The following is a 23058-nucleotide window of genomic DNA, read 5'->3' as shown; positions in this document are numbered from 1 at the left end:
AGATCAGTGAAACAAAATTGAGAGCCCTAAAATAAATCCACACTTATATGGACAATTGAACCACAACACAGGAACCAAGAACATGCAATGGAGAAAGGGTAGTCTCTTCAATAAATAGTGCTGGGAAAGCTCTACAGCCATATGCAAAGGAATGAAACCAGAACTACTGTCTTACACCGTATACAAAAATTAACTCAAAATGGGTTAAAGACTTGAATATAAGACCTGAAACCATAAAATTCCTAGTAGGAAACTTCCGGGCATCAGTCCTCGTTATGTCTTTTTGGATGTGACTCCAAAGACAAGAGAAACAAAAGCAAAAATAAATAAATAAATAAATAAATAAATAAATAAATAAATAAATAAAGGGACTCTACAATACTAAAAAGCTTGTGCACAGCAAAGGAAAATCATCATCAAAACAAAAAGGCAACCTATTGAATGTGGGAGATATTTGCAAACCGTATATCCAATAAGGGGTTAATACCCAAAATATATAAAAACTCATGCAGCTCAACAACAAACAAAAAACAAATAACCTGATTCAAAAATGGATAGATGATCTGAATAGACATTTATCTGGAGAAGACATACACATGGCCAAAAGGCACATGTGAAGATGCTTAGCATCATAATTATTAAGGAAATGCAAATCAGAACCACAGTGAGGTATCACCTCACACCTGTTAGAATAGCTATTATCAAAAAGACAAGAAATAAGTGTCATGTGGGATGTGGGGGAAAGGGAACCTTTGTACACTGTTGGGATTGTAAAATGGTATACCCACTATGGAAAACATTATGGAGATTCCTCAAGAAATTAATAATAGAACTACCATAAGACCCAGCTATACTAATTCTGTAAATTTTTTTGAAGAATATGAAAACACTAATTCAAAAAGATGTATTCATCCCTATGTTTGTTGCAGCATTATATATAGTAGCCCAGATATGGAAATAGACTAGGGGTCCATCAGTAGACAAATATAAAAACAATATGTAGTGTTACTGATCTTAGCGCGGAAACTCACAGTTTTTCCCCATTAAGGATGATATTAGTGGTGGGTCTTTCATATATGGCTTTTATGATCTTGAGGTATGATCCTTCTATTCCTACTATTTTGAGGGTTTTTACCAAGAAAGGATGCTGTATTTTGTCAAATGCTTTTGCTGCATCTATTTAGAGTATCATGTGGTTCTTGTCCTTTCTTTTCTTTGGTGTGATGTACAACATTGATTGTTTTGTGGCTATTGAACTAGCCCTGCATCCCGGGTATAAATCTCACTTGGTCGTGGTGAATAATTCTTTTAATGTATTGTTGGATCCAGTTGGCTAGTATCTTGTTGAGTATTTTTGCATCCATGTTCATAAGGGAAATTGGTCCATAGTTCTCCTTTTTAGTGGGATCTTTGTCTGGTTTTGAAATCAAGGTAATGCCGGCTTCATAGAATGAGTTTGGAAGTTTTCCATCCATATTTGTTGGAACAGTTTCGAAAGAATAGGTGTTAACTCTTCTTTAAATGTTTGGTAGAATCCCCTGGAAAGCCATCCTGCCCTGTCCTCTTGTTTATTGGGAGATTTTTGATTATTGATTCAATTTCTTTACTGGTTATGGGTCTGTTCAAATTTTCTATTTATTCTTGTTTCAGTTTTGGTAGTTTATATGTTTCTAGGAATTGGTCCATTTCTTCCACATTGCCCAATTTATTGGCATATAATTGCTCATAATATTCTCTTATTATTGTTTATATTTCTGCAGTGTTGGTTGTGATTTCTCCTCTTTCATTCTTGAGTTTATTTATTTGGGTCTGCTCTCGCCACTGTTGCTCAGCACAGAATTGGAAGTCCTAGCCTCAGCAGTCAGACAACATGAATAAAAGGCACCCAGATCAGCAAGGAGAAAGTAAAATTTTCACTCTTCACAGATGACATGATACTCTATATGGAAAACCCAAAAAATTACACCAAAAAACTGCTAGAATTGATACATGAATTCAGCAAAGTCCCAGGATATAAAATCAATGAACAGAAATCAGTTGCATTTCTATACACCAATAATGAAGCAACAGAAAGAGAAATCAAGGAATCAATTCCGTTTACAATTGCACCAAAAACCATAAAGTACCTAGGAATAAACATAACCAAAGAGGTGAAGAATGTATACACTGAAAACTATAGAAAGCTTATGAAAGAAATTGAAGAAGACACAAAAAAATGGAAAAATGTTCCATGCTCCTGGATTGGAAGAACAAACATTGTTAAAATGTCGATACTACCCAAAGGAGTCTACATATTCAATGTAATCCTTATTGAAATAACACCAGCATTCTTCACAGAGCTAGAACAAACAATCCTAAAATTTGTATGGAACCAGAAAAGACCGCACATAGCCAAAGCAATCTTGAAAAAGAATACCGAAGCTGGAGGCATCACAATCCCGGACTTCAAGCTGTATTACAAAGCTGTAATTATCAAGACAGTATGGTACTGGCACAAAAACAGACATCAGATCAACGGAACAGAATAGAGAACCCAGAAATGAACCCAGAAATGTATGGCCAACTAATCTTTGACAAAGCAGGAAAGAATATCCAATGGAATAAAGATGGTGATGAGACAACTGGACAGCGACATGCAGAAAAATGAACCTGCACTACTTTCTTACACTATACACAAAAATAAACTCAAAATGGATTAAAGACCTAAACATAAGACAGGAAGCCATCAAAATCCTCGAGGAGAAAGCAAGCAAAAGCCTCTTTGAACTCAGCCGCATCAACTTCTTAGCACATCTCCAGAGGCAAGGGAAACAAAATAAAAAATGAACTGTTGAGACTTATCAAGACAAAAAGCTTCTGAACAGCAAAGGAAACAATCAGCAAAACTAAAAGGCAACCAACAGTATGGGAGAAGATATTTGCAAATGACATATCCGATAAAGGGTCCAAAATCTATAATTAACTTATCAAACTCAACACCCAAAAAACAAATAATCCAGTGAAGAAATGGTGAATAGATATGAACAGATAGATGTCATCTTTTCCAAAGAAGACATCCAGGTGGCTAATAGACACATGAAAAAATGCCAACATCACTCATCATCAGGGAAATAGAAATCAAAACCACAATGAGATACCACCTCACACCAGTCAGAATGGCTAAAATTAACAACTCAGGCAAAAACAGATGTTGGTGAGGATGTGGAAAAAGAGGGTCTCCTTTGCACTGGTGGTGAGAATACAAACTGGTGCAGCCACTCTAGAAAACAGTATGGAGGTTCCTCAAAAAATTAAAAATAGAATTACCATATAACCCAGCAATTGCACTACTAGGTATATATCCAAGGGATAGAGATGTACTTCGAAGGGGCACATGCACCCCAATGTTTATAGCAGCACTATCAACAATAGCCAAAGTATGGAAAGAGCCCAAATGTCCATCGATGGATTCATGGATAAAGAATAGGTGGTACATATATACAATGGAGTATACTCAGTAATCAAAAAGGATGAAATCTTATCATTTGCACCAACATGGATGGAACTAGAGGGTATTATGCTAAGTGAGATAAGTCATTCAGAGAAAGACAAATACCATATGACTTCACTCATATGTCGAATTTAAGATACAAAACAGGTGAACATAATGTAAAGGAAGGAAAAATAATATAAAAACAGAGAGGGGAACAAAACATAAGAGACTCTTAAATACAGAGAACAATCTGAGGGTTGCTAGAAGGGCTATGGGTGGGGGGATGGGCTAAATGGGTAAGGGGTATTAAGGAAAACACTTGCTGAAATGAGCACTGGGTGTTATACATAGGGGATGAATCACTGGAATCTACTCCTGAGATCATTATTGCACTATATGCTAACTAACTTGGATGTAAATTAAAAATAAATAAATAAACAAATAAATAAATAAGAATATATAGTATATTCAATGGAATATTAGTCATAAAAAGAATGAAATCTTGCCATTTGTGACATTATTGGACTTTGAGAATATTATCCTAAGTGAAATAAGTCATATGGAAAAAGACAAATACTGTGTGATTTCCCTCATATATGGAAAGTAAAAAAATAAGTGAACAAACTAAAGAAAACAAACTCATAGGTACAGAAAACACAGTAGTGGTTACCAGAATTTAAGAGGGTTAGGGGGTGGGTGAAATGGGTAAAGGGGGTCAGCTGTATGGTGATAGATGGTAATTGGACTTGTGGTGTGATCATGTGGTAGTGTATGCAGATGTCAAGTTATACACCTGTACACTTGAAACACGTATCTATGTATATGTGTGTGTGTGTGTGTGTGTATACACACACACACACACACACATATATGCATTTGGCATGTATATACATACATGCGTACATATATCCAAGAAAGTACTCTATGATTCCCTTTATGTGAGCCATCTAAAGCAGTCAAATTCATAGAAACAAAAAGAAAATAGAATGATTGTTACTATAGGCTCAGGGGGTGGGAAAGAAGGGTTGTTTTGTTTTAATTTTTTTAACATTTATTTATTTTTGAGAGGGAGAGAGAGAGAGAGAGAGACAGAGCATAAACAGGGGAGGGTCAGAGAGAGAGGGAGACACAATCTGAAACAGGCTCCAGGCTCTGAGCTTTCAGCACAGAGCCCTATGCGGGGCTCGAACTCACGGACCATGAGATCATGACCTGAGCCGAAGTCGGATGCCTAACCGACTAAGCCACCCAGGTGCCCCCAGCGGGGTTGTTTTTTAATGGGTATAGAGTTTAAGATTTGCTATATGCAATAGTTTTGGAAATCTGTTTTATAGCCGTGTGAATATACTTAACACTGCTGAATTTTACACTTAAGTATGGTTATGATGGTAAATTTTTTGCTATGTGATTTTTAGCCACAATAAAGTGCAATGACAAAAATAACTTACTACAAAGCTATAAGAATCAAGAGCGTATTATACTGGCATCCAGTCATACATCCAGATTACAGTAGAATTGAGAATTCATAAGAAAACTCTTATTTTTATGGTCAGTTGATTTTCAACAAGGATGCCAAGATCTGAAGGTATAAAATTTTTGGAAAACATAGAGTAAATATTTCTGACCTTGGATTAGGTAATAATTTGTTACATTCGACAATAAAAACACAAGTAGTAAAAGAAAAAAAGAAAACTCTGATAAATTGGGTTTCATATAGATCAAAACTTTTTGTGCTTCAGACAACACCATCAAGAAAAGACAACCTACTGAATGGGAGAAAATATTTGCGAAGTATATATCTGATAAGGAGTTTTATATCCAGAATATATAAATAACTCCTACAACTCAACAATAAAGACAAATGACTCAATAACAAAGGGCAAAGGATTTGGGTAGGCATTTATTCAAAGAATATATACAAATGGTCAATATGTGGATGAAAGATGCTGAACATCATTAGTCAGTAGGGAATTACAAATCAGAACTACAAGATTGCAATTCCTATCTGCTAGAACTGGCTAAAATAAAATGGACAGATAAATGTTGGTAAGGATGTAGAGAAATTGGAACTCACACTTCTAGTGGGGATGTAAACTGGTGTGGCCTGTTTGGAAAAAAAATTCTGATAGTTCTTCAAATGATTAAACGCAGAGTTACCATATGACATAGCAGTCCCACTCCTGAATTAAATACATAGGAGGAATGAAAACATACGTCTATGCAAAAACTTTACACAAATATTTACAGTAACATTGTTGATAATAACCAAAATGTAGAAACAGTCCAAATAGCCATCAGCTTATAAATGGGTACACAAAATTTGGTATATTCATACAATGGAATGTTGCCAATAAAAATAAATATTGATACATGCTAAAATATGGACATACCTTGAAAATAATATGGTAGATGAAAGAAGCCAGTCAAAAAAAGGCCACACTTTATATGATTCCACTTATGTGAAGTGCTCTTGCATAGGCAAATCCATACAAATAAAAAGATCATTAGTGGTTGCCAAAAGATGAGTATTGGGGATGGGAAGAGAGATATGAGTACTGACTGCTAATGGATATGATTATCTTTTAGGGTGATAAAAGTATTCTGAATTTAGATAATGGTGATGGCTGTACAACTCTATATGTATGTGTATTATGAATCACTGAATTATATAATTCAAAAGGATGAATATTATGTGAATATCATTTCAGTAAAGCTAGTATTTTAAGAAAGTTTCAGTGAGCTGACACTCCTCCTTCATCATATTAAAAAATTAACTCTCTTTATTTTACTTTTTCTCCTAGTAGTCATAATTGTTTACTTTTCCATAGTTTTTTTTTTTGTATGTGTGTGTTAATAGGTTTTTATACTTGGGAGACTTTTATTGATTATTGTTTGATATGTATTTTTAACAAAAACTGTATAAACTGAAATGAAAGTTTCATATCTATTTTGATACCTTTGATGACTATAATACTACAAGTATTTAAATATAAATTGTTCTTCAAGAAATTTTTGTTATTAACAATACAAAATTGAATAAAAATGATGTTACAAGTATTTGAATTCACATCATATATTAAAGAACATTTTGGTTTTTACCTAATGATTAAATTATGCCCTCTTTTGGTTTGGTTAAAAGCAAAGAATTGGAAGCTGTCTGACTTGGAAAAGACATTATTCATTCATTTTCTCAAATCCTGAGAACATAACCAAAAACACCATGTCAAGTCATATCAACATTACTATTAAATATACTTGTTACTTTTTACCTTGTTCTGATATCTTTGATAAAGACTGGGAAGGTTGAGTTATTGTGTTTTTCAATATAGTGTTGTGAAACTATTTTTTATTAAAGTTTCTGTGCTTTAAGTTTTCATCAAAACTTAGGGCTAGAGATTTAACTTACTTAAATTATGGAAATATCTACCAAATTCACTGGCAAAACCATTTTTCATTGTTAAAACATTCACTCAATCTTTCATATGCATTCTGACTATGCCCTCTTTGCTAATGGAAGAGGCAAGGTTTTTAACAAAAGTTATTTAGCACTTTCACTAAAATTAATTAGATAGGATGGGTTGGGCTATTTGTTTTGTGTCTTAAAGTAGAAGAGCAGTTGTGAGAGGGGAAGTGGGAAGTGATTACTTTTAAGATACACAGGTGTATATGTTCCCAGGCATATCTGTACTTTTGAAGTTAAAGTGTTGTGTACATAATCTCTTAAACATATCCTTGGCTTTGTATCCCTTTTAAAATCTTTGTTTCCTGGAATATTTTTCCTCAACTTGAAGGCTAATATTCTACCCCACTCTTAGTCTTTCATGAAAAATAACCTCGTGGAACATACATTTTATTTGTATGCATATTGTGTACAAGGATATTGATAAGCTGGTACACTTCCTGTTCACTTGGACCACATTTTGGCAAAGACCACATTTTGCCTGTGCCTGTTGTGGACAGATTTCTCTTGGTGTCCAGATTGAATCTCTGAATCCTTCACGACTGGTGGCTCTTACTAGTTGACTAGAGCTGGCATAAGAGACACTTCTCTTTCATACCACCTTTATTAGTTTCCTCACTCTGACATATTTGTATCTTCTTTTTTTGTAGTTTAGATATCCTAATTACATTTTACTTTGTTTCATTTTGTTTATTAATGTGATTTTTTTTATTATTGAGCTTATCCTTCAATCAGTTTGGAAATGTGTTTGGAAATAATTTTCCACGAGTCTCTTGCATTTCTGTACATTTTGTGAACAGAAGCTTTGGTTGCCTTTGTTCTTGTCTACTTTTACACATTTTTTTCTATAGTGAGCAGCTTTGGAATATATAATGACTAGAGAGCAATGCATAAGTTTGTTTATAGCCTTGGATGATACGAGTTGGTTCGTTCCTTTAGAGCAAAAGTGATAGGCTTATTGCCCATTACAGTTATTCAGATTCCCACATCTCAGGGCTCCTTTCCTGTATCACAACCCACCACGTGTGCATATCAACTGTCCCCGCTCAGGTTCTCTGAGAATTGGGACTCTGGAAACTGGAGCAAGAGAATGCTGTCATTTTGGTTACTCCTGTTGTTGTAATAAATGCCTGTGCCTCTGACTCAGGACACTTACTACTTCATCTGGTAATGTGAGATAGTGATAGACTAGTTTGTTAGCATGAAAGTGGCTAAAATCTCAGAGCCTTCACAGTTCTTGACAATATGTAGGAAATACAAATAAGCAAATAAATAGCTACCAGAGTTCAGCTCAGAAATGTCATTTTATCCATGTTTTTCTTTAAAAACTAACATATATATCATATGTATAAATGTGGCATAAATTTCTCAGATTTTTTTCTTAGGTTAAAGTAAAGGTTTGGCATAATTCTGCTATTTATATTTAATGACTGTTTTGAAAGCATAATAAGCCATCTGTTTCTCATATGCATATAAGTTTATTATATGTATGTATGGATATATACACATATATGAGGGGTGTGTATTCATAGTTTGAAAAACCAAATCAATCTTGCTTTGCTTAATCATGTTTTTAAGAATTCCATGTGTGTCATGATGATGTATTATTTGCCTCTATTCCAGAATATTGGAAAGAAGATGACCTGCCAAGAGTTCATTGCAAACCTCCAAGGGGTAAATGAAGGTGGTGATTTCTCCAAGGATCTACTGAAAGTAAGTATTGAAATATTGGTTTTTAAAATATGCTTGTATGTATCTTTCTGCTTATTTTTAAATATAAAATAGATAGGCTAAGGACCACTTAAGTATTTGGTTTTTGCTTTTGGTTTTGGTGATATTTCTGTTGGGCCTCATCCTTGATGTGTCAGACTGCAAGTACCCTTTAATGAATTAATGCTAAAAGTTCACATTATAATCAATAATACTGAGATAATAAGTAGATTTGGAATAATTGGTGATTCATAGTGGGAAGTTTTTGATTCATTTGCAAGTGTACTGTCAGAACTTGAGAAAGATCACAAAGGTATATTCACTATGGGAAAGAAAAAAAAAACCATTTACATGGTATAATGGAAGCAGTTCTGACTGTATTCAGTCCCTAGTTACAGAGCCACTTAGGTTGTCTATGGAAATGTAAGTAATTGCAGAATATCTGAATTATTTCTACTTGGCTTTATTATTGGTAACAATCAGCATGCTTTTCCCTATCAGATTTTCAAGGAGACAACAAAATCAGCTTTGGAATTCATAACATTCTATAGCAGTATAGATGAGATATGCATTTGATTAAATACAAAATAGTGATTGATAATAGATGTGAATATTTTAGAAGTTCAGGATAAGATGTGTATGTTCACAGATTTCTATTTGATTCTAGCGTTCTTTTCTAAAACTTTGTACATATGTAGGCTTTGAATTTGCTAAGGAAACACATGTGAATCATGGTATAATCTTTCTCTCTCAAAAATAAACAATAAAAAAAAGAAATGAGAATTGACAGGAAAAAATTTCACAGTGAACCTTTTAGATTTTATTCGTAGGCTTATGGTAACATGCATGACTGTGGATGAATTATTGGGCAGATTTAGAGCATGTGTGATGGAGCTATCTGAAACCAAATGTAGTTAACATACAGTCCAGTGGCTGCTGTTCACCTTGGGTAAACATATGTTCTTTGATTTACTTTGCCAAGAATTTGCTGGATGACTTGTTATAGTTGGGACTATATTGAGATCCTATTTATAAACCTCAGGGGAGAAAACATATATTATACTCTTTTTTATTTACTGTAGGAAGATGACAATGAAATAACACCGAAAATGACAGTGGCATTTAGCATGGAAATTGCCAGGTAAAATACTGATTCCCTTTGATAGCAAACCTCAGCCACTCACCCACCTAAGATGAGGGTTTTCCCTTTCAGTAAGCATCTGGATTTTACTGATTTCACTCAAGAAAAGGTTTTCTTCAAACCATTTTTGTTTCATTTCTCTTTTTGATGTGGCTCTCCTTTTTTCCTTCCCTGCCCTCCTTCTTCTTCCCCCTCCTCCTTTCCCTCCCTTACTTCCTCTGTTTCAATTTATATATGCCTTTTCCTTTCTCTTTTGTTTTTCTTTTTGTCTCTCTTCTTTCTTCTCTCTCGTCTCGCTCTCTCAGACTCTCTCCCTCACTGTCTTTCTCAGTGGCTATCTCATGATTCTTTTGAGAGATAAATTAGTAGGTGGAATTCAAGTTAATATTTGAACTTTTGTGGAAAGTGATTATACACATGCCATACAGACAGATAACATATCTATATACAGATAAACAGAAAACACTTGGTATCATCTTACAAGGTTTTGAGTAATCTAACTCCTTTACACCCTCTCTCCAACTTAAAAATTACAGGCATATACAACATTCAGTTTAATTTATTAGGTAACATGAATAGAGTTAAATGGATCGAACTGAGGTTTTCATTGATACATAGTGATATTATTACTTTTAGATTTCTTTGGATCAAAAGTAGCATTTGTTATTTATTTTTGTTTATTAATTTAGAGAGAGAGTGAGAGATAGAGAGTGTGAGCATGGAAGGGGGCAGAGAGAGGGAGAGAAAGAATCCCAAGCAGGCTCCTTGCTGTCAGCACAGATCCTGATGCAGGGCTTGGTCTCACAAACCGTGAGATCATGACCTGAGCCAAAATCAAGAGTCGTATGCTTGAGTCGTATGCTTTAACCTACTGAACCACCCAGGCACCCCAGGATCGAGAGTAACAATTTAATTTATGTCTCTTCAGATTTCTTTGGACCAGTAGTAACATTCCAACTATGGTTAGATAGTAGGGAATATTTATTGAAGGCCTACTATGCATTCAGTGGGGGTTGTGGATTTGGAGAACTAGCTAGAACTAAATGGACTCCTGTCCTCACAAACTACTGAGAAAGATGGATGGTTCTTTTTCCCTTAAATGAATAGTTATTCCATATTAAAATTAAAATATAAACTGTGCTTGTTCTCAACAGAAAGTTATCAAAGAAGATAAACTGATGAACCTTAATGTATTTATTTTTAAAAATTTTTAACATTTATTCATTTTAGAGAGACAGAGCGCCAGCAGGGGTGGGGCAGAAAGAGAGAGGGAGACACAGAATCTGAAGCAGGTTCCAGGTTCTGAGCTGTCAGCAGAGAGCCTGACCAAGGCTCGAACTCACAAGCCGTGAGATCATGACTTGAGCTGAAGTCAGATGTTTAACCGACTGAGCCACCCAGACACCACAGCCTTGAATGTATTTAAATGTATGAAAAATGAAAAATTTATTTCAAGGCTTTAATTAAGAGACTTAAATTAATATTTTGCTTTAATTTTGCCTTGGACTACGTTAAAGGCATAGATGATACATTGAGCTCTTTTTCACAGTTTACAATTCCACAGCAGTTTCCCTTTTCACTCAAATGACCTAAACAGATAAATGAATGCTTTGTTCAAATAAGAATGTTTCCCTTGCAAGTTGCTTTGAGTATAAATTCTAGATACCTATAGTATAAAGTAGAATAATTTGGATACCAAAAGACAATCAGTGATAAAATATTTAATTTCTTTGAAGTTGAAGTCTGGCTGGGAGGATGTGATATTTGAGATAGGCCTTTGAAATATAGGTACAATTATACTAGTAGACTTATTTTGGTTTTTAGTTAGATTATTATTCTGTTTCACCTTCCACCCCCTTTCTCACCCATATAAACATTAATGTTCCCTGTGGTAAGTACCTCTCCTTATTATTTCACCAAATCAAGACAACACTTCATTTAACAAAATCTGCCAAGCCATCTGTCATGTTTCACGGCTGCCCATCCCAACACTTGGATGTGGTTTGTGCTTAAGCATCCTTAGGACGATGTGGAAAAGAAGGGAAAATGGATATTCTGCTTTTAGTTCTGACAGAATAAGGCATTCCTAAGATTTTATAATAAGTAATAAAAACCTTTAAGTACATGAATAGAGAGGGATGAGAATGTAGAATGTGGGCCAGCTCTGGATTGGAGGCTGAACTTTCTGAGAGACATTATCACGTGGTGATTATGATTATGGACTTGGGAGCTATACTGACTGGGTTCTAATCCCAGCTCCTGCTGAGGGATCATAAGTAAATTCACTGAAACTTAGTCCCTTGACTTCCTCTTCTGTGAAATGGGAGATTTTATTAGTACCCATCTCATCAGTTGTTTTAATAATTGAATGAGTTACTATATAAAGCCTTTAGAGTCCTAACATGTAATAAATGCTATATATGTTAGATATTATATATTTTTATTTAAAATATTATTTTATTTGTTACCAGCTTGAAGTAGACTGGGAAGGGCCTACATCCTTTCTTCCAGGGTTTGGATCTAAGGTGTTTTTACAACTACTAGGACCAAGTAGTTTTTACAACTACTAGGGCTAACTAAGATTAGCTTTAATGTGGGGCGCCTGGGTGGCACAGTCGGTTAAGCGTCCGACTTCAGCCAGGTCACGATCTCGCGGTCCGTGAGTTCAAGCCCCACGTCAGGCTCTGGGCTGATGGCTCAGAACCTGGAGCCTGCTTCCGATTCTGTGTCTCCCTCTCTCTCTGCCCGTCCCCCGTTCATGCTCTGTCTCTCTCTGTCCCAAAGATAAATAAACGTGGAAAAAAAAAAAGATTAGCTTTAATGCACAAGACCTCTATTGCCCATCCTTTTTTAGCCTAGGCATACACATTCTCTTGCTGTTTCAAAGGGACCGTCTGTGAACTTGACTTTGAGCATTTCCTCCTTTTGTGGTAAGATTTTTAACTGTCATTTATGGCTTCCTTTCTTTCCAAAGACTTGTTGGTTCCACTTTTGCACTGTTGGTGGGATTGCAGACTCGTGTAGCCACTCTGGAGAACAGAGTATGGAGGTTACTCAAAAACTTAAAAAACAGAACTACCCTACAATCCAGCAATTGTACTACTAGGTATTTACCCAAAGGTTACAAAAATACTGATTCAAAGGGGCACATGCACTCTGATGTTTATAGCAGCATTATCAGTAATAGCCAAACTATGGAGAGAGCCCAAATGTCCATTGCTTGATGAATGAATAAAGAAAATATGGTGTATATATATACAGTGGACTATCACTCAGCCATCAAAAAGAAAAAATGAAATCTTGCCATTTACAATGATGTGGATGGAGCTAGAGAGTATTATGCTAAGCAAAATAAGTCAGAAAAAGACAAATACCATATGATTTCACTCATATGAGGAATTTAAGAAACAAAACAGATGAACGTATGGGAAGGAGGGAAAAAAGAAAAAGTGAGAGGGAAACAAACCAGACTTTTAAGGATAGAGAACAAACTGAGGGTTGATATAAGGTGTTGGCGGGGGGAGGGCCTAAATGGGTGATAGACTTTAAGGAGGGGACTTGTTGTGATGAGCACTAAATGTTATATGTAATTGATGAATCATGAATTCTGCTCCTGAAACCAATGTTGCCACTGTGTGTTAACTACCTAGAATTTAAATAAAAAATTAAAAAAAAAAGACTTGTTGGTTCTGAAGAATCAAAATTTTCCACAAGAAACATTTGTTCCATAAAGTCTGTGTTAACATTGTGGAGACACTTGAAAATGAACCTTGGTTAATCCTGTATTTTCCTTGCCTTTTTACCTTGTTAACAACAGGTTATTTCTCCTCGACTTTATCTCTCTTGCCACGCTTTTATATCTTATATTTGGCTTGGGTCTTTGAAGCTACAAGGGTGGTGGTCCCGTACCTTCTTACTTAGGACTGTGTGGAGAAAACATAAGAGAGCAGGTGGGCATCTAGCAACCTTTCTTTTTTCCCGCAGAGTTATAGACACTTCAAATAATTCCCATCTCCACTAATATCCCAGGATTATTTGGGGATCTTTAAAGAGAACAAGAACTAATTTGCTTCCTCAAAGGTTCTTCCAGATTCCAGGACCAGTTTAAGTTTGGTCTTAAACTGTTCTGTAAGTTTTATTTCATCTGAGTTTCCTGTGAATCTCTATTCTTGGCTATAACAGAAAAGCCACATTTTTATCTTCAATCTATTCTGCTTTCCATTTCTAATCCTGTGATAATCCTTCATTTCTCATTATATATGGGGGAAACACAAGAACTTTGGGTGATAGCCACAAGTTATTTAAATATTTAGAAGGAAAGTAGCCATTTCAAAATACATTTACATGAAAGTGGGGACGAAGTAAAAAGAAATGAGGCAGAAGAAGGAGCCAGTGAAAAGCATCATAGTGGAAGGTCAGTTATTGGGTGCATGATTGCATTTTGGGTAGATCCAGACTGAAGGTTTCTACAATGAAACATGAAACCCTATAGTTGTTTTCTGTCTCAGCTTTCTTATTGTCACGTACCATTTGATACTCAGATAAAGTTCTTTATATTTTTATCATTGTCATAGTTAAGTCTTTAATTTTCTTTTTTTCTTGAGCAGCAAATGAATTCAGTAGGTGCCAATGGGAATTAAGGGAAAAAATAGCTAGGGGCACCTGGGTGGCTCAGTCGATGAAGCATCCGATTCTTGATTTCGGTTCAGGTTATGATCTCACAGCTTGTGAGATTGAACCCTGCGTCTGATAGTGCGGAGCCTGCTTAGGATTCTCTCTTGCCCTCTCTCTCTGCCACTCCCCTGCTCTCAGGCTCTCTCTCTCTCTCAAAACAAATAAACTTTTTTTTTAAAGAAAAAAACTAGCTAAAAAATCTTCTTTAAGAATTTTTATATCATCTTAATGATGGAGAGGGTAGAATCAACAAGACACCCAAGTCTCTCAACATGATTCTAATATAAGTAAAACACAAAACTGAATAAAATTTGTAGAGTGTTTTGAAACATACCTCCTTTGCCTCCTTTTAAGTCTGCTTACATACACAAATAGCTTAATAATAGCTCCAGTTACAAGGCATTGTCACTGGAAATCATTAAAAAGCAAGGTAAATAAATCTTTCTTGGGCAAGTCAATAACACGCTATCCTTTCAGGCTATTGCTTGTGATTAGATGTTTGAGTTTATAATATTCTTCAGAAATTTTTGCACCTATCTCCTTTCTTGGGAATTTATTAACCTTGAAATTAACTTTCAATCTCTTAATGGAAGACCAAAAGTTTTCATTCTCTCAGGTGTGTAGTTAACATGCAGTGTGCACGTGTGTGTGTAAAGATTGTGGGGTAGGGGGGAATGCCAGTTAAATTGATAGAACGTAAATCAGTATACCTAGCTTAGTGGAATTCATGTGCTTCATTTCATTAATGGAATGGTAAATAACATAGTGAATTAAATTATTACATATTGTATTGGTCAGAATCCCAATAAAAATTGTTATTCAGATGTGTTTGTTTTCCCTTAGCTTTCACAAAAGACAGAATTTAGGTGAGGTTCTTTTAAAAGAAGTTTCTGAGGATATACAGGTTACCTGTGTCCAATCCTTTATTTATGTATTTGGCTGAAAGTGTTATGTTTTGTTCTAAATGTCATTTTCTTATTTGGTATTCTTAGGGAAGAATAATTTGTGACAATGATGGAGAAATTAGCCAGGAGGGTTGCGTTTAAACAGAGGTTTAAAGGTTAGCAAAGAAAAAGGTTTGCGAAGAAAAATACATCATGTTTTATTTTCAAGTTTTTATTTAAATTCCAGTTAACATACAGTGTAACATTAATTTCAGGTGTAGAGTCTAGTGATTCATCACTTATATACAATACCCAGTGCTCATCACAAGTGCCCTCCTTAATACTTATCACCCATTTAAACCAGTCCCCCTGCCCACCTCCCCTCCAATAATCCTTAGTTTGTTCTCTATTATTAAGCACCTGTTTCCTGGTTTGCCCCTCTCTCATTCTCTCTGTCTCTCTTTTTTACCCCTCCCCCCCATGTTCACCTGTTTTGTTTCTTAAATTCCACATATGAGTGAAATCATATGATACTTGTCTTTCTCTGGCTGACTTATTTTGCTTAGCATGATACTCTCTAGATCCATCCATGTCATTGCAAATGGCAAGATATCATTCTTTTATGGCTGAGTAATTTTCCATTATGTATACACACACACACACACACACACACACACACACACACACACATATGCATACACACACAAATACAAATCACGTTATCCATTCATCAGTCAATGCACATTTGGGCTCTTTCCATAATTTGGCTATTGTTGATAATGCATGTATACATTTGAATTAGTGTTTTTGTATTTTTTGGGTAAATACTCAGCATGATTACTGGATCATAGCATAGTTCTAATTTAACTTTTTGAGGAACCTCCATACTATTTTCCACAGTGGCTGCACCAATTTGCATTCTTACCAACAGTATAAGAGGGTTCCCCTTTCCCTGCATCCTTGCAACATTTCTTATTTCCTGTATTATTAATTTTAGCCATTCTGACAGGTGCAAGGTGGTATCTCATCGTGGTTTTGATTTCTGTTTCCCTGATGATGAGTGATATTGAACATCTTTTCATGTTTCTGTTAGCCATCTGTATGTCTTTTTTGGAAAAGTGTCTATTCATGTCTTCCATCCATTTCTTCACTGGATGATTTGTTTTTTAGGTGTTGAGTTTGATCAGTTCTTTGTAGCTTTCTGATACTAACCCTTTATCTGATATGTCATTTGCAAAGATCTTCTCCCATTGTGTAGGTTGCCTTTTAGTTTTGTTGATTGTTTGCTTTGCTGTGCATAAGCTTTTCATCTTAATGAAGTCCCAATAGTTCATTTTTGCTTTTGTTTCCCTTGACTAGGAAATATAAAATTATATCGTGAAGGTTCAAAACCATAAGGCTTTGCAATGACTAGCAGTTGTATTTAAGGGTAAACAAACAAACAAAATCAATCAGCCATTAGACATAGCGGTGATTTTTTTTATAATCTCAAACCCCAAAAAGTACCTGTTTTACACAGTGTGACATCAAGAGCTGTAAGGATTTTTCTTAAAAAGAGAGAGAACAAAACCAGCCCACTTCACTTCCATAATTCTGTTTATCTGTCTAATTTGACCCTTTCAGCAGGGAGAAGATTAAAAATTTAATACTGAAAATTGCCCTACTTTTCTTTATCCCAAAAAGCTGGCCTTATGCAACATCCTGTACCCCGACTACATAAGCCATTCTTGCTCCCCACTCTTTAATCTTTACTTCCAGTGTTATCACTGAGGACAAATATAACTAGAGAAATCTGAACAAAGTCAAGTCTTATTAATGTCAGTACTCTGGTTGTGATATTATACTATAGTTTTGCAAATGTTACCATTGGAGGAAACTAGGTAAAAGGCACAAAAAATCTATTATTTCTTACAACTACATGCAGATCTATAATTATCTCACTAAAACTTTCAATAAAGAAAAGGCCCACTTTAAAAAAAAAAAAAAAGAAGAAAAGGCAAATGGGCCTGTTCTCTCCATTCAGAGATTTTGGCGTCATATAAATTAGCTTAGTGAAATTTTACTACTCCTGTCTTTCTTTTAAAGTACCAATATCATGATCAGAAGCAACAGCAGCAGCATTAAAAACAATGGTATATTTTTTATTATATGAAATTTATTGTCAAATTGGTTTCCATACAACACCCAGTGCTCATCCCAAAAGGTGCCTTCCTCAATACCCATCACCCACCCTCTCCTCCCTCCCACCCCCCATCAACCCTCAGTTTGTTCTCAGTTTTTAACAGTCTCTTATGCTTTGGCTCTCTCCCACTCTAACCTCTTTTTTTTTTTTTTTCTTTTTTCCTCCCCCTCCCCCATGGGTTCCTGTTAAGTTTCTCAGGATCCACATAAGAGTGAAACCATATGGTATCTGTCTTTCTCTGTATGGCTTATTTCACTTAGCATCACACTCTCCAGTTCCATCCACGTTGCTACAAAAGGCCATGTTTCATTTTTTCTCATTGCCACGTAGTATTCCATTGTGTATGTAAACCACAATTTCTTTATCCATTCATCAATTGATGGACATTTAGGCTCTTTCCATAATTTGGCTATTGTTGAGAGTGCTGCTATGAACATTGGGGTACAAGTGCCCCTATGCATCAGTACTCCTGTATCCCTTGGATAAATTCCTAGCAGTGCTATTGCTGGGTCATAGGGTAGGTCTATTTTTAATTTTCTGAGGAACCTCCACACTGCTTTCCAGAGCGGCTGCACCAATTTGCATTCCCACCAACAGTGCAAGAGGGTTCCCGTTTCTCCACATCCTCTCCAGCATCTATAGTCTCCTGATTTGTTCATTTTGGCCACTCTGACTGGCGTGAGGTGATACCTGAGTGTGGTTTTGATTTGTATTTCCCTGATCAGGAGCGACGCTGAACATCTTTTCATGTGCCTGTTGGCCATCCAGATGTCTTCTTTAGAGAAGTGTCTATTCATGTTTTCTGCCCATTTCTTCACTGGGTTATTTGTTTTTTGGGTGTGGAGTTTGGTGAGCTCTTTATAGATTTTGGATACTAGCCCTTTGTCCGATATGTCATTTGCAAATATCTTTTCCCATTCCGTTGGTTGCCTTTTAGTTTTGTTGGTTGTTTCCTTTGCTGTGCAGAAGCTTTTTATCTTCATAAGGTCCCAGTAATTCACTTTTGCTTTTAATTCCCTTGCCTTTGGGGATGTGTCGAGTAAGAGATTGCTACGGCTGAGGTCAGAGAGGTCTTTTCCTGCTTTCTCCTCTAAGGTTTTGATGGTTTCCTGTCTCACATTCAGGTCCTTTATCCATTTTGAGTTTATTTTTGTGAATGGTGTCAGAAAGTGGTCTAGTTTCAACCTTCTGCATGTTGCTGTCCATTTCTCCCAGCACCATTTGTTAAAGAGGCTGTCTTTTTTCCAGTGGATGTTCTTTCCTGCTTTGTCAAAGATGAGTTGGCCATACTTTTGTGGGTCTAGTTCTGGGGTTTCTATTCTATTCCATTGGTCTATGTGTCTGTTTTTGTGCCAATACCATGCTGTCTTGATGATGACAGCTTTGTAGTAGAGGCTAAAGTCTGGGATTGTGATGCCTCCTGCTTTGGTCTTCTTCTTCAAAATTCCTTTGGCTATTCGGGGCCTTTTGTGGTTCCATATGAATTTTAGGATTGCTTGTTCTAGTTTCGAGAAGAATGCTGGTGCAATTTTGATTGGGATTGCATTGAATGTGTAGATAGCTTTGGGTAGTATTGACATTTTGACAATATTTATTTTTCCAATCCATGAGCAGGGAATGTCTTTCCATTTCTTTAAATCTTCTTCAATTACCTTCATAAGCTTTCTATAGTTTTCAGCATACAGATCCTTTACATCTTTGGTTAGATTTATTCCTAGGAAAAACAATGGTATATTAAGAAAAAGGCAATGGGAATTAATTTCAAGTGTTGAAAGCTGGAAAGTCGCATAAATCTATTTTTAAAAACATTATTATTACTCTGGATGCTGTAGAGAACTGTTGGAAAGATGTGAGAGTAGAAATGGAAAAGATGGTGAAGAAATGATCTGTCCATGAGAGAAGGAATAGTGGCTTGGATGTGGGTAGTGACAGTATTGAGAAAAACATATTCACTATTGAATTATTTTTAGTTTGTTATTAGAATTTCTGTTGCTAAATTTCCCCTGAATTGCCCCTCTGCCCTCTCCTACATCACCTGCATTCTAAATTGTGTGGAATGGAAGAGCAATAAAAGAGAGAAAAACCCTAATTGTTTCTTCTGAGTTAATGTTTAATCTGTTAGGCCAAATGTGATGGTAGATTTTGTGGCTCTGTGAAGTGAATAGCATCAGATTTGGAAAAAGCAAGCCCAATATTTTACCTTGGCCAGGAAATTACCTTTTATCAGTTTCCTTGTGTATAACATGGATAATAATACTTTCCTCCAAGAGTGATGATGAGGATTAAATAAGATGATGTGTGTTCACTCCCTCTCTCTCTGCCCCTCTCCCTCCCTCCCTCTTGTGTCTCTCAAAATAAACATTTTTTTTTAAAGGGGCACCTGGGTGGCTCAGTCGGTTAAATGTTCAACTCTTGGTTTTGGTTCAGGTCATGATCTCATGGTGTGTGGGATTGGGTGATTGGGCCCTGTTGACTGTGCGTAGCCTGATTGAGATTCTCCCTCTGTCTGCTGCTCTCCCACTCACGTGCACTCTATCTTTCTCTCAAAATAAATAAATAAACATTTAAAAAAATGATGTATGTTGAGTGGCTACTAGCATTGTGTCATTCAAGTGTTCATAAATGTTAGCTTCTTTGTTTTTTTCTGTTGCTCTAGTTTTTGTAACTAGGTTGTGAAGGTCACTGGGCTTTGAGCCTATCTTAATGCTGCCAGTGGTGGACTGGTGGTGGACCTTTGGTGTGATCATTTTACCTCTTTGTACCTTAGTTTCTTCATTTGTAAAATAAGAAAAGTTAGGCCACGTCCATAACGTCTGTCACCGTCACTTGCCACCTGGACCAGAATTTCTTGCTCTGTTTTTCTGTTGTGCCCTTATCTTTTCAGCTAAATATTCATGATAAAGAAGCTGGAAAAATTCCATAGATGATCTTTAAGGTACATTTCAATCCAAGTATTGGAAGCATTCTTAACATAATTTTTTCTTCATAAATTCAAATCATATCTCTCAAGTTTTAACTTTTAAATATTGTATTTACTGGTTTAGACAAAGAAGTGTGTTCTTAATGGTGACAGTTCAGATTTAAATCCAGGAAAATTACCTTTGTGGTAGCAGCATTGTCAAAGGATTAATCCTAAAGAATTCTATTAGAGGAAGAAGCAGGCTGCAGTCTGAAAAAAAGTCTAAACTTGTTATAAATGAAAAGCCTGAAGTGAATTCTCAAAAATACTTGATCTGAGTTATATTCGGAGTATGTAGTTGAAAATAGGAACTTATGGGTGGTATTTAAGTGTAGCTAAAAAAAGAGCATCAACTGTTGCCTAGAGTAGGTGATTTCTCTCAGAGAGAAGGTCATGGAAACCTGGTAGCAACAGTATCTATGGAGGAAAAGGGCTTGGATGCTTATCCTGGTATAGGCAGGAGAGCTTTTAAAGAGAAAAACTATGTTAGCAAGCTTTTTTAAGAGAAAAGCTTTAAAGGTTCTTGTTTAAAATATGGAATATTGCTTTTCTCAGTAAAATGAATCAAGCTGAGTTGTGACGAAAGGTTCGTGGTGTGTTTCTGCTCCTGCTTTCCCCATGGAGATCTTGAAGCATGTTTTGCTTCTAGTCGTGTGCTCGTCATGAACAGAATAATGATGCTGCCTTTCATATGGTTCAGACCTTGAATGAAAAGTGGTGACTATAATGAGGATAATACTTTGAAGTAGCTGAAAATCCACAAATCATGTTCATGCTTTTAAATATATATATATATATATATGTGTGTGTATATATATATATATATATATATCTCAAAAAGAAGTCTGGTAGAACACTTAACAGAACAGATGCTACTTAAAAAGTACAAACAGATTTTTAACAAAAAAAAAAAAAGAAAAAGAAAGAAAGGCAAAAAGTTGGAGTAGGGGAGGTGGTAATCATTAAGAGTACTTTAGTGTAATATTAATGAATCCCAGAGAGATTCTATTTTTAATTTGATCTTGAAGAAGTGCTATATAATTTCATATTCAGCTGCATCTATGGAAATTCGATTGTGTGTTTGGAGATTTTTAAAAATATCATAACATAACCCATCTAGGTTGCTGCTCCTTTCACTGACATATGACCATGTGATATTAATGAGTGTAATGGGTCGCACTGTGAATTTAAACCATCCTCCTTTTGCTTATGGTACACCACGTGGGGATGGGTTCCTTAGGAGTGATGTGCTTTTTTTTTAAACAGGTTTGCAATGCTGTGGTAAACAAACTATCAGTAAATACTGTATTCTAAACACAGTGTTTACCTATCCATTAAGGTATGGTGAAACAAATTTTAATTTAAAAGCATTTTTAGCTGTATAATAAAAAATGCCATAAGTGAAAACAATTTTTGTGGTTGTATTAATGCTTTGCTTTAAGGTCAGTTGTCTGATAAAGACTGAAAGTTGAAAGCACATAAAAAGTTAAAATAAAAACTCTGAACAGCCACAATAAATGGGTGTTATAGCGTCTGTGTAACACACCTTAAAATTTTACTCAGACCCTCATTTGTGGCCTATTTTTAATAATAACCACAATTTTTACTTCAAAATTTTGGCCTAATCTCCTTCTTTGGTATATCCTAAGCAAATGGCCATGCAGGCACAAGTGAATACCAATATGTAAACAACTGCTGAAAACTATGGACTGGCTGGGCCCCTGCCATTGATCATCTCTGAGCCAGCTCTCCACTGACAAAGTAATAGCCACATCCAATTGATTTTTCTAAAACAAAGTTAATAAAACACACGTGTTTAGGTTGTTATTTAATTTTTTAGTTGATATTATTTTGAACAAATATTATCCCAGTTAGCCATAAATTAGAAGGATGGAGTTGAAGGGAGTGCTGTTATCTATATGGACATTAGCAAGAAGTGATTTGATAATGAGGTGAAGAGAAAATGAAACCTTAAAAAGCACTGGTTCTCCAATTGGAGCAGCTGGAGTTGTTTTGACAAAGGACAGGCAAATCCCTGTAGTCAAAACAGCTTCTCAGAGAATGGCTCTATTACATAGCACATCAGAGTAATGGATGCACTTAATGAGTCATCAGAAATGTTGCATCATGCTTATTTAGTTTAAGGAGAGAGTGTGAAATGGATTTGGAAAGATTGCCAACAAAACTATTTTATAAAGATTTTGGTATCAGAAATTAGCTTCAATTAGAAAATCTACTATTGTAGAATAATTAATATCTCTACTCATTTTTGGACTTCATTCCCTGTCAGCGTTGGATTTTTTTGCTGTTAATTTAAAGTTTTTTGTTTATTTTAGTTGTTTTAACATTTATTCTTCCCTCAAACTTTTCATTGATAGCAGCATAGTTGTTGTGTTGTAACATTGCTTTCTCAGAAACACTAGGAAACAACATTTTCCCATATTTCACAAGGGAGTGTTTCCTGGATGATGTAGGTACACAAACCTTCCCCTTGCCACTATATATTCCTGTAGTTCTCCCTCATCTCAGCTACCTGTTGAAAATTCTGATACTTTCAGATAAATGAACTACTGTGT

At 35.6% G+C, this 23058-nt stretch overlaps 1 protein-coding gene across 20 annotated transcripts in view; it reads left to right on the top strand.

Annotated features, from left to right (window-relative positions):
• The window catches only part of PSD3 (pleckstrin and Sec7 domain containing 3), a 796422-nt gene that overhangs the window by 443721 nt on the left and 329643 nt on the right, over positions 1–23058 (top strand). For 18 of the 20 annotated variants that reach the window (XR_006707649.1, XM_045458150.1, XM_045458143.1 and 15 more), the window contains one exon: positions 8556–8645. Coding sequence is in view for 19 of the 20 variants with exons in the window: in XM_045458150.1 (XP_045314106.1) it covers positions 8556–8645 (90 nt within the window). In the remaining variant the exon portion in view is untranslated. Of the gene's footprint in view, positions 1–8555; positions 8646–9724; positions 9784–23058 lie in introns of all 20 variants that reach the window. The other 2 variants (XM_045458216.1, XM_045458200.1) reach the window with 1 other exon arrangement.

This window comes from Leopardus geoffroyi, chromosome B1, assembly GCF_018350155.1.
Source record: "Leopardus geoffroyi isolate Oge1 chromosome B1, O.geoffroyi_Oge1_pat1.0, whole genome shotgun sequence".
Taxonomy (NCBI): Eukaryota; Metazoa; Chordata; class Mammalia; order Carnivora; family Felidae; genus Leopardus; species Leopardus geoffroyi.
Note: the sequence above shows the minus strand (reverse complement) of the source record. Positions and strands in the feature narration are given on the sequence as shown.